This window comes from Triticum dicoccoides, chromosome 1A, assembly GCF_002162155.2.
Source record: "Triticum dicoccoides isolate Atlit2015 ecotype Zavitan chromosome 1A, WEW_v2.0, whole genome shotgun sequence".
Taxonomy (NCBI): Eukaryota; Viridiplantae; Streptophyta; class Magnoliopsida; order Poales; family Poaceae; genus Triticum; species Triticum dicoccoides.
Window position 1 is genome coordinate 14687926 of NC_041380.1, and position 13025 is coordinate 14700950.

A 13025-nucleotide genomic window follows, 5' to 3' on the forward strand; every position below is an offset into this window, starting at 1 on the left:
AAACATGCAGCAGATTCAGTTAGCACCCCCTAATAGCTTCACAAATAGGGAGCTCCACCTAGTTTTAAATTATTATTTCTTTTCTGAAGTGAGACATCATGGAGCTACCTCGTTTGGCTTGCATCTTTTTCAGAGCGGAGCTAAATTTTAGGAAAAAGAGCAGTTTCAAACAGGCCCTTAGCAGGGTAGGCCGGTTCCAAGTCGATTCAAACAAGCAGGCCCAATATCTTGTGAGGTACCTCCAACAGCAGGGTGGCCCAAAAGGGGATTCTGAAAAAAAAAAGGTGGCCCAAAAGGAACACGGGCTTGACCTTACCCCCAACGAATTCTCCCAGGATTCCCTCAAAAAAAAAAACGAATTCTCCCAGGAACAAAGAAAGAAAACCCTAACCCTCGCGTACGTATCGCCGCCGCCGCCGCCCCCGAATTCGCCAGCCCCGAATCCGTCTACATGACCTAATTACTACACCCCCAAATCCAATTCGGACTCGATGCTCTTACAATTTATATTTATTCAGCCGGCTCGATCGATCTCTTCATACAAATATTTCGTTTTTGCAGATCCATAGATTTGCAAATCTAAGTGATTCCTCCTGCAGAGCGCAAGTTCGATCTACGAATTCGGAGTTTCAGGACTTATGGCTCTCTCTCACGAGGAGGTGGAGCAGGAGGAGGAGGACGATGATCTTGACGACGGCCCCCTAAGCCCCGAGGATGGTAACATTCGCTAATTATACTCCCAAATGATTTTCCCTTGTTGGTTACTTATTTCTATGGATGGATGCTGTTCTAAGCTACATCTGCACCTGGTTGTAATTTTCATTAGTTGATGTCTTTTTTTCCTTTGTATCATCATCAGTGCTGCGGTTTGTTGAGAGTGTTGGTTCCGTGGAGCCTGCCAAGAGGAAACTGTTGATGAAAGACACTATGGGGGTTCCGCCCGAACCCTATGACTGGCCCAACATCTGCCCGCTCCCGGGGTCGTCTAGAGATCGGAGGCTTGCGTGTGATCTTTACTGGCACCAGGCCTACCAGATGAATCAAGTCTCTGAGAGTAAGCAGCTCAACTGCAAGCTCTCTCCGCGTTACAATACAATACACATTTCTGTCTAGATTACTTTTGCTGCATCAGTATTGTGTTAAATATGTTGCTCCCTGCCTGCCTTTGAATCAATAGCTTGCCTGCCTCCTATGCGGTATACTCGCTGTTGCAACGAAGCTTCAACTGGGCAGCAAAGGTGTTTTCACAAGCCGCGCCCTATACTCCAACTCTTCTCTACCATGGTGCATACCTTTCTGGAAGATTGCACCGGACCGGTCGAGGTATACGGTTATATTGCGGTCCGTGACGACGAGGATTATCGCCGCAATTATCTTTTCAACCGATCCCGAGATGACCCGCTCACTATCAATTCGGTAATCGCCAAGTCTTTATTTATATTTAGTTGCTTAGCAGTGTTCTAAATACAGCATATTTTGCCATGTTGGTATGCTGACTCTGCTACTCGATTAAATTTCAGGCCGGCGACTATCTGCGCTTGTTGAGCCCCAAAAGAGGCATCTCGATGAAATTCGATTGCCTAGTTGAAGTGGATATTAGAACAAAGGCATCATCGGGTGATAGTAGAGGTGATAAAAATCTTGTTGACGGATGCTTCGACCTAATCGAGGGCCGGTCTAGTTTCGACGTCCTTTCTAGAATCAAAATGGAAGGTGAACATGGTGCTCTTGTTTTTAATTTTATCATATTTCGAGACAGTGTCGAGGCGACCATACATATGAACTTTTTGGAAGTGCCTGGAGATGGGTTTGATATAAAGATGTGTGGGTACACTGCCATCTGGAAGAACTTGTATGCCTTCATAGACGATAAAGAATGCGACTGCAATAGCTTCGTGTCTTCAACTGGGAGCTTTTCACAATATTTTGTAGCAGCTGTGCAGATGGATGACACACTGTTTATTGATTTTATGGAGGGGAGTATGCCAATTTCATTTAAAGCGGATATTCATGGCAGTGAAGAAAAAGAATATTATTTCTGTAATAGTGCTTTGGTGTCTGTGAAAGTGTCTTGGTCGACAGTCCTCTACTAAGGAATATATATGTATATATGTTGGAGGAATTAAATAATATTTGCAGAGGAAGAGAACAAAACGTGTGCTTATTGGTGTACTATTTTAGCATGTCTTATGAACTAGATGTTAAATCAAGTTTTCATGGCTCAAAAATACCAGAAGACTTGCATCATTCTAAATTTTAAATGGAATTCTTCCGAAAGCTAAATTTGCAAGTCATTTATTTCAGTTCTATGTTTTCTTTTGGTTTTTCTTCAGCTAATTATGCAAGTAGTAACCAGTTTTGTTTCCCACTAAGAACTGGAGGCACGAAACCACTTCTTGATATGTTTAGTCAATGAAAATTATAATGTAAGTTTTTTCTCTATCCTTCTACCCTGAAAATATTTCAAAGCTGCATTAAAATTTCATCCGCTAAAACCTCCACAAGAGTAGTTTTCATTTTAATGTCATTGCTTGAATAGTACCATTGAAAACAGAGGACATCACGCTCCCATCATGTATGGTTCTTAATACGACAAAACCGGAAGTCCATGACTTCCCTCACCATGCTTGTCTGCTGGTTCATTTGGAACGAGAGAAATGCTAGAGTTTTCAGGAAGAAAATCGACCCCGCCATTCTACCTACTTGAGCTTATCCAAGACGAGGCTAAACTCTGGGCTAGGCACTTAGCATCATCATGCTGCGAGAGTAATCCGCTTGTTGTTTGTTTGTTTGTTTTCTCCTCTGGCAGGCTATGTTGTGGAGCCACTGTTATGTAGCATACACTCTTCCCTCTTAATTAATGAATTGAGGCAAGTCTTTGCCTCGGTTTAAAAAAAACATTCTATTACTATCAGTATGAACCCACATTCCATCTCACAAGTCTTGGATATGATGCTGAGTTTTGCTAAGGTTCATGTACGGTATCCGATGAAGCTCATTTAAGTTTGAAAGTCTACCTCGTCAACACTTCTCTCTAATCGTAGCTATGGCCTTAGGCGCCCCCCTCCTTGCAGTAAAAGGCAGCTATTTCTAGATTGATTGATAATCAACTAATAGAGCCCCGCTGCTAGCAGGTCCTTTTAACACCTTGATTTTTTTATAAGAACACCTTGAAATTTGTTCGACAATTGCCATAGATATTATAGTTGTGCGTGGCTCTCCAAATATGGTTGGTTGGTAGCTGAGTTGCAAGTCATAAAATGATCGTAGTTAACATTCTCACTGAACGACCACCCCGTGGCCTCATGAGGAACCAATGTTGAGGCCATGTCGCATCGTCGCACCTATGTTGAGCCCTTCCAACTGCACGCGCAGTGAACTCATCCTCATCTCACATTTTGTACTATATGGCCCTATTTTTTGTCACTCAAGTTTATATGACAACCTAAGCTATCTCAAGATTTCAGGCATAAGTTGCATCAGCAGTTCCTGTGAAAGAAAGTAAGTTGCATAAACAATTTGTCTAACATGCACAAATATTTTACACAGAACTAGAATATCTTTTTCGAGAAAATTGCACAAAACATATTTCAGAAAAATATATTGCATAAATTGGAAAAATTTACTTGCTAATCATGATTTATAAATTGTTTGATCTGATTCTATATGTTTACAGATGGAAAGTTTGGAAAAAAGGTGGGTCTAAGATAGAACAGCCTGCACCCCATGTTACAGTGTACGTTACATTTAGGGAAAAAAGGACTTCATACTAATTGTTGTCCAACTTCATAGCAACCATAAACAATACTACTCCCTCTGTAACATAATATAAGACATTTTTTGACACTGTCATGGACTCTCAAAACACCTTATAAAACGTTGGAGGGAGTGCAATACAACGGAAGAAGGAAACGTTTTGCACACACAGATGGAATGGAAGCAACTCGGCAAGAAAGGGCAACCATGTGGAAAAAAAAACCCAAATATGCAAGCGCAACATCACGGGAATCTGCAACCATGTGCACATGGTACGCCATCAAATTATGCTCTGTTGTACATAGCAATTCGGTCTGGCTTTGGTGAGTTCATTGATTTTGAATCTGGCAGAGCGGCAAATAGCTTCCTCATCTCATACTCTCATCTGCAACAACTAACAAGGTAAGACAGACAGATGTTTCGGATAGCAGTAGCAGCGTATGTCCGATTCTCTATCGCGTCTCAAGTTGGCAGGTTAGTGTACAGCAGCAGCAATGTTTTCCTTGGCAAACCCTGCCTTCAGATTTCTTCAGTTAGAGGGCAGGCCAGGCAGTGGACAAGGAATCGGACAAGGGCAGTACAGATTGCATGCTGCCAGAAATCCTGGAGCCAGATTTTCTGCTTTGCACCTTACCTGAAAACACAACATGCCGTTTATGTAACATTTAAATAAATCAAGAAACTGCTTCTGAGGCTGCGATGGGCCCAATGTTCTAACTACTTTATGCCTCTGCTTCATATGTTTAAACATTGTCGACTATAATGTGGATAGGCCCAGTGTTCTAACTACTTTATGCCTCTGTTTTCTTTCTTCTCTTTTAGGAAGACAGATTAATCAATTACCAAGGCATCTAACTATGGGATAGGAACAGGGTTTTGCATCTGTTGGATAGAATGAGACTGAATATATAAAAAGAGAGTCTTACTTCGGCAAATTTAGAGAAAGATACAGCCTTCTCAGTACACTCCATGTCATCAAAAGTAACACATGCAGCCCTGGCGAAAACCAAAAAGAATTAACAATACAAGGATAGCTCAAGTAAACCAAGTTGGAAGTACTGAAATATACATACATATATATATATATATATATATATATATATATATATATATATATATATGTATATGTATATGTATATGTATATATGTATATACCCTTTAGAGTGGCTAGCAACTGCATCTCTCAACAAGCTTATCTTAAGCCCAGTCCCAGTCCCACTCATAAAATGAGTTGACAATTCTGCTTCCTTGGTCGCCATGAGACGTACCTAAAACAATCATTCGATGGAGATGTAGTAACTCAATGAATATATCCTCTACCAAAAAATAAAAGTCAAGGAAAGAAACAAAGTACAGTCACAACAGAGAGAAGGAAAACAATCAGATAGTCTATCTTCACATACATTTGTCACGGGAATAGTTCTGGACTCAACATCTTCTGCCAAAGTTGCATGCGAACCTAAAGAAAGGCAAATTTTGATAAGACTTCAACTCCACCCATGATATGTAAGAATATTACAAGTAGAAGGGTTGAGCTTGTAAATCATAATATGAATTCAGTGAACAGGTGGTGAAGAAAGATCCATATTTCAAAATATACAAGTAAATGAAAATTACATATACCACCATGAACACTGTTCTACTGAAGTGAATTATCCCCTAGAAGTACAAAGCGAGCATCTCGCCTTCTAAAGTACAAAACTATACGATGTGGAACGAACGATTGACCATATACATGTGAACAATGCTATGGAAAACTAGCTAACTCGAGTTCAAGACAAAATTGAATCCTCAAAAATGCACTAGATTAGCATCTGCCAATGTTTTAAAAAGCGATAGGCGCTATGCTTGTGGCAGCAGGGCACTAATCATAGAATAGCAGAGAGATTTAAAATTTTAAAAATAAATAATAATCACAGTAACATCCAGCAATACGGTTCAAGACATGCTGGCTTGACATGAGTTTGTGCATCAACAAATCAAATGCTGATATTCCTTTTTACTGAAACATGTTGTTTCTATATTTTCAAAATATGGTAACCAGCTCAATTATCAAGTGCCTCGAGAGTCTGGACAGTAGCCTTGTTTTCTGGAATCGATAAATACAATTTATGCCTATCTTCAATGTGGAAAAATCATGAAATTAAATTAGCACACTCTATCTGGTCATTTTCTAGGAAAAGGCTACCATAAACTACCCATGTCATGTCACTATGTGAAAGATGAAATGTTAAACGCTTTGATGACAAACAGTATCATGCTATCAAATGCACCAATGGGGTTGTGATAAATCAAGGTAAAAAAACATTCCTGAGCCAGTACCCATCAGTCCACCAGCATTAATTTCAGACAGGCTCCAAGCGAGTCTGAAATAAACTGTAGCCTTAGTAGTAGGAAACAGACAGGGGAATTGGCCAGAAACAAAGGCTGGGTTGGTATTTAGCCTGTTCTGGGTTTCTTAAAAAGAAATAGTTCATATATTATATATAGGTAAAAAACAGACTGTAAGAGAATAAATATAGACAAACCTGACAATTTATCAGATAATTCCCTTTGTGTACTAGCATGGCAAGTTTCTTCATGCTCAGCCACCATTAACTTGGCTTTCTTATTTTCAGCATGCATGTTGTCAGTTACTCTAGCAATGAGTCTTTTCATGATTTTTGGCACTTGGCCATTATCAGCTCTCAGGGCCATGTGCAACCTCCTTCTGGGTTCATCATGCCACGGTTCCTCTGCGAGTAGAAAATCAGTACAAAAGAGTTAATTGCACATTTAAGCGCTTCGCTATCCAGTCATCCTAAAATGTCTGATTAGGCCAACTGTGTGCTTTTCAAAAAAAAAAATCATGCGAGAAGAGAATCTCAGCTAAAGGAGTACACATGGTTTTGAGATTTCAGTATAGACATTGCAGAATAAAAAATACGCATGTTGCAGGAATATGACATGAATTCCCTGAATCCATGACCATGGTACACACAAATTGCAAAAACATCATCCAAACAAGATCCCAAATATAAACAAAGTTCGCCTCTTCTATGTGGTAGTTACCCTGATATGAATAAAAGTTCACATCAGTAGAAAAATATTCCTGAGCAAGTACCCATCAGTCCACCAGCAGTAATTTAATACAGGCTCCAAGCGGTAAACAAAGGCTGGGTTAGTATTTAGCCTGTTCTGGGTTTCTCAAAAAGAAATAGTTCATATGTAGGTAAAAAAACAGACTGTAAGAGAATAAATATAGACAAACCTGACAATTCATCAGATAATTCCCTTTGTGCACTAGCATGGCATGTTTCTTCATGCTCAGCCACCATTAACTTGGCCTTCTTATTTTGAGTATGCATGTTGTCAGTTATTCTAGCAATGTGTCTTTTCAAGATTTTTGGCACTTGGCCATTGTCAGCTCCCAGGGCCACGTGAAACCTCCTTCCGGGTTCATCATGCCACGGTTCCTCTGCGAGTAGAAAATCAGTACAAAAGAGTTAATTGGACATTTCAGCGCTTGGCTATCCAGTCATCCTAAAATGTCTTATTAGGCCAACTGTGTACTTTTCAGAAGAAAAAAAATGTGTGAGAAGAGAATCTCAGCTCAAGGTGTACAAATGGTTTTGAGATTTCAGTACAGACATTGCAGATAAAAAATACGTATGTTGCAGGAACATGACATGAATTCCCTGAATCCATGACCATAGTCCACACAAGTTGCAAAATCAATTTGTTGCTTAAGTAATAAATGTTCATCCAAACAAGATTACAAATATATACAAAGTTCGCGTCTTCTATGTGGTAGTTACCCTGATATGAATAGAAGTTCACATCAGTAGAAAACTTACCATCTTTTATACTCCCTCCGTTCCAAAATAGATGACCCAACTTTGTACTAACTTTAATACAAAGTTGGGTCATCTATTTTTGAACGGAGGGAGTACATCAGTAACACCAACATGAATCCAGGTTTTACATCAGTATGAAACTTAGAGCGCGACAGATTTACGAATCTTTAAATTGGATTCTCGCGATGCTTCATTTACAGGGTCGTCATGGGGATTGTGTTGCCACGCATATTTGCCAGGGAAGATCAGATGACAAGCACAAGCAAAATAAAACATGATTTATTTATCATCTTTTATTTGCATCATCGTGCAATTTGTAATGTAACCAGCCAAATAAGAAAGCACAATTACTGTTAGTACTCTTTTTTACTAGTCTTGAATTATTAACTTTTATACAACAGCACACGACAAAAATATGAAAGGGCAAATACAATCATCAGAGACCAAATACTAGATGGGGTTTAATAATGAAACTGATACAAAAAGAAGTTCCTGTGATAGTAACATAAAAATATAGTTACGAATGAACAAGCACCTTAATGAGAAGGAATGACAGAAATCTGTTTAATGGAGACATGCTATCACAAATGTAGTAGACTTTCTTGCCAAAATAAATGACCTTTTTATTGCCACCATTATGTTTACTTGACACCGAAGCAAAGGTGATTGCAAACAACTAAACATATCCGCATATTGTTATAGTTGTAGACCAACCTTACGTAGATATTTAAAGATCTTGCAAGAGTATCACAATACAGGATTCAGGATAGGGAACAGAAAATATAGGTCCTCCCCAGTGCCCCATACACATGATCGAGTCTAAAATACATGGTACTGCATATTTGCTTCTTTCCCGAGTACAATATGAAGAGTTAGTTTTTAAAGCAGTCTTTGGATAAGGAAGTTGCTTGCCTTGTGCGGATGCATATGCGCGCCTTGTAGTTATATCATATTTTAACATGGAGAGACAGCATCCACCAGTTGCACTCTGATCTTTCTGCTGAGACATGAAATCATCAAATTAGATGCCTCATTTTAATAATACAAACTGCCAAGGGAGGTAAATAAGAATATAAAGACATAGTCTATTGAGAATTAACCTTTTGATGTTGGCCCTCCCAATACCATTTCTCTTGAATGGACCTCTGTAAAGACGTCGCTGAACCAATGAACTGTTGGGCTGCAATCTGTCCTTCAGTTAAATCAAGCTTTTGGAGACCATTACGCATTTGCGATTGTAAGATCAACGTGAGTTTGACAGAGAGTTCAGATAATAGTCAATAGATTTTGGGCATTTTGAATCACAAGAAATATTTGGATGTTCTCTCAGTTTAGTTTTGACAATATGATGTGAAAATTGAACGTTGTATGGACATCAGTGTATACAGTAAGTGAAAAAAGATAGTAAGGTCCTTACAGCCGAAGCATCCCTGTTCAGAATTTCTGCAACCAGAGTAATTTTACTGTCCCTGACATCTGGACGCCCATTTGCAGAAACATGTTCGACAGTCATTACAACCTGAAAACAAATTGTAGTTTGAGAGAGAAGAACAATCAGAGTATGCATGAAACGTGTCAAATATTGTGGTATGTATTACCTCCTTAAATGGGTTTACCAACCAATCCTCGCAACGATAAGCAGTAGTTCCATCGTGTTTTCCCACAAGATATTTGTGACCCTTTGCATTTTCAGCTTCCAATTTATGTTTCTCTGTCAGTAGTCTGCTTCCTTTATCCCGTTTTGGTTCATTCTTCTTGAATTTCATAGGTGGGGCATCCGAGAGAATAAAACAAGTTCGAAAAATAACTTCTCTTCTTAGTATCAAGATCTCCAACAAAACTTGATAAAGGTTTCTAGGTGCTGTGCCTTTCACGTGAATGAATGGTCTACCTTCGATTGTTTCAAGAGAACCCAAAGAAAGCTTCAGATAGTTCAGTATGAATTGTTCCCCACTTGTGGGGAGTTTCAGTGTTCCATCCGGTCCAATGGCAACAGAAAGAGATAGCGACGTGCGACGAAAGACATGATTAAGTCTACCGGCTTCCACTGAAAAAAGAGTCAGAACTTGCCAATGAATTGGTCCAGGTTCAGATTTTGTAACTCGAGGATCAAAACTAGCTATCTCCTCTATTGCTTTACGGACATGCCAAATCCCAAGCTTTGCTTCATATGTTTTTCCTGCTTTCGTGTAATTGCCATCATACTTCAGATTATGTGTACGAGAACTTCTAATGTAGTCAGGCTCAGAAGGTTTTCTTTGGAATTGAAGTACAGATTGACGCTCATCATCTAAGTTATTTGTAACAGCACCCTCAACCCAACCACTCTGCCCATCAACAATCAACCCCACGACCAAATGATTGTATCTAAAATAGAAAACAAACACACACACTCGGCCTTGTAACAAACGCTCGTTTGCTCTTTGACCCAAACTGATACCGTTTGTCTGAACCAGAGTATTGCCATGATCTGTAATGTCCAATTGAGGACATGTAATTTTGTTTAGCCTTCTTGTCGTTTGTGATATCAAACATTACACTGGGCTGCACAATATATGGAAACATAGTAAACATACATGACATAAATTTTTATTTCTAGGTTTTCCCTAAATTATCTAACTACAATAATGGACAATAATTGTTCAAAATCCTTGCCATACATAAAAGTAAGCAAGAAGCAAGATATGATTCAAGTAGTGAGTAGCTACCTACCTAAATTAACCATTTCAAGGAAAACTGAAACATTATTCACTAACCTATGAGGCTAAAGTTGCTAGCAGATCCTCCATTCTGGTTTTGCTATTCACTCTCTCTTCATATGCAATCTATATGTCATTATGCACAACTGTATCCTTTTGGAACAAAAAGGCTAGTGAACTGTGTGTTGTTCTAGTAAGTTCAGTTTAGCATGAATGTTTGATATTCCCATTTAAGTGCGAAGCATTCTCTTGTGTTTTCCGGTCAAAAATATAATAAATTTGTCCCCATTGACACTACCTTTATGAATCTTATCACACCTGAATTGCATTAGTAGTTTGGTACAATTGTACAGTTATCTGCTTCATTTGTACGCAATCATAGCTAATGAATTTTCCCCTTGCGCTGTAAGAAAAATTATATCTGAACTTGTGTCCAACTGGAGAATGGCATTCTATTGGCTGTAGGTCAAAATTCAGAAGTTATGTTGAGAGAGATCCGTGGTTTCAGATTTATGATATTTTTGTCGTTGCTTGTTCATTTAGTAGTTGGATTCTAGAGGTTTTTATGCATTAGCTCCATTCTGCTTGAATTGTGCATGATCATACATAATGATTTTGCCCCCTTTTGATATAAGAAAGAGGACAGCTGAACCTGTGTTCAGACTGGAGAATGATATAATCTAGCCTACAGGGATTTAGTGGATCACTGCTCAGGTTATACATGCACAAAAAAGAACATTATATTGTAGAGGAGAAGCTCCACTCACTAGTAGAAAAAGGGTCAAATGTGAAGCACATTAGTGCCGGTTTGAATTTGAGCCGGCACTAATGTGACCATTAGTGCCGCTTCCAACGGCTAGGCGGGCGGACATCATTAGTACCGGTTCGTGGGCAACCTTTAGTACCGGTTCATGCCACGAACCGGTACTAATGAGGCCACGAAGACCTTTAGTACCGGTTCATGGCATGAACCGGTACTAGAGTTTCTTAGTAAACTGATTTTTAGTCCCACCTCGTCAAGGGAGAGACAGTATGAGCGGTTTATAAGCCGTGAGTGTAGAGACAATGACAAAGAGGCGCAATGCTCATCTGCACGTTGATTAGCTTCAAGCCTTTTGGAATAGCATAGATTGCACTGAGCTATGTGCAGTGCAGTCTACACTATTCCGAAAGGCTTGAAGCAAATTAACCAGCATTGCACCTCTTTTTTATTTTTAATAACTTATTTGAACTTCGGACTTTTTGTGTGTTCAGTATGCAGCATTCAAAGCGACGTCATCAATTTCCAACATGTTCTGACATCATTTGTTGTTTTTTAGTCATTTACCTAATTATTTAGAGAGCTAAATGACCGTGAAATTGAAAATCACTACAAAATGAATTGTGAAAATGTTGAAACTTGGCATGGTATCATCATTTCACCCGCATAGTATGTGCGAAAGAGTAGAGAGGGTCACGGCAAAAATTGGACGCACCTCGTGTACAAACTGGATAATCTCTTTCGGAGTATCAGGGTTTCGGACGAGAACTCATCTGTTACATGGGCACTTCAATATTTTTTAAACTTATTTGAACTCCGGACTTCTTTTGCGTTCAGTATGCAGCATTCAAAGCGACGTCATCAATTTCCAACATGTTCTGACATCATTTGTTGTTTTCAGTCATTTACCTAATTGTTTAGAGAGCTAAATGACCGTGAAATTGAAAATCACTACAAAATGAACTGTGAAAATGTTGAAACTTGGCATGGTATCATCATTTCACCCGCATAGCATGTGCGAAAGACTAGAGAGGGTCACGGCAAAAACTGGACGCACTTCATGTACAAACTGGACAATCTCTTTCGGAGTATCAGGGTTTCGGACGAGAACTCATCTGTTACACGGGCACTTCAATGTTTTTTAACTTATTTGAACTCCGGACTTCTTTTACGTTCAGTATGCAGCATTCAAAGCGACATCATCAACTTTCAACCATCAACTTGGCATGGTATATAAAAATAAATGAATAGAAGAAAATAAATAAAGCAGAAAAGAAAAATAGCAGAAAAGAAAAAATAGCAAAAAAGAAAAAAAACTATATAAAAAATTACTTAGAAATAAATAGAAGAAAATAAATATAGCAGAAAAGAAAAAAAACTACTCATAAATAAATAGAAGAAAAAATAAAGCAGAAAAGAAAAAAACTATATAAAAAAATTTGGGGCGCTGCCCTGTGGGCCTGTTAGACCACGGGCGTGCAATTTCAGGCCCACAAGGCCCAGCAGACTCACAGGGCAGCGCGTCGTAGTTAGGCCCAGAAGCCTGCTTTATAGAGGAGTTCGAAAGGGCAGCCGCAGCTGGGTTTATAAACCAGTGCGGCTGCCCTTCGCCCGGCGAGGTGGGACTAAACTTTATGCACCGCGGGTGGCAGCGCACAACCTTTAGTACCGGTTGGTGGCTCCAACCGGTACTAAAGGGTGGTCTTTAGTACCGGTTGGTGGCTCCAACCGGTACTAAAGGGTGCTCTTCCCGCCTCTTGGCCTGGCCAAAGTTGGCCTTTAGTACCGATTGGTGTCTCCAACCGGTACTAAAGGCCCATCCTATACAAGAAAACACTTTAAAAAATTCAGTTTCTCATCTGCTTCTTCTCCTCTGTCCCGTCGCCCGCCGCCCCCGTCGCTGCCCCCGTCGCCGCCCCGTCCCCGTCCCCTCGCCGCCGCCCCGGCCATCCCCGTCGCCGCCGCCCCGGTCGT

At 39.8% G+C, this 13025-nt stretch overlaps 1 protein-coding gene across 1 annotated transcript; it reads left to right on the forward strand.

Moving 5' to 3' along the window:
• Positions 1–354: 354 nt before the first annotated feature.
• Positions 355–2173, forward strand: LOC119358916. The gene is made up of 4 exons (XM_037625305.1): positions 355–717; positions 860–1054; positions 1178–1416; positions 1521–2173. Exons 1-4 carry the CDS (start codon positions 639–641, stop codon positions 2091–2093), a joined length of 1086 nt encoding a protein of 361 aa, XP_037481202.1. The 5' UTR covers positions 355–638; the 3' UTR covers positions 2094–2173.
• Positions 2174–13025: the final 10852 nt, after the last annotated feature.

Bases quoted from the DNA above. Each gene is read 5' to 3' on its own strand.
- LOC119358916 (XM_037625305.1), top strand. From the start codon at position 639: ATGGCTCTCTCTCACGAGGAGGTGGAGCAGGAGGAGGAGGACGATGAT. The intron at 718-859 runs GTAACATTCGCT...TATCATCATCAG, and splicing joins CCCCCTAAGCCCCGAGGATG to TGCTGCGGTTTGTTGAGAGT. The intron at 1,055-1,177 runs GTAAGCAGCTCA...TTGAATCAATAG, and splicing joins GATGAATCAAGTCTCTGAGA to CTTGCCTGCCTCCTATGCGG.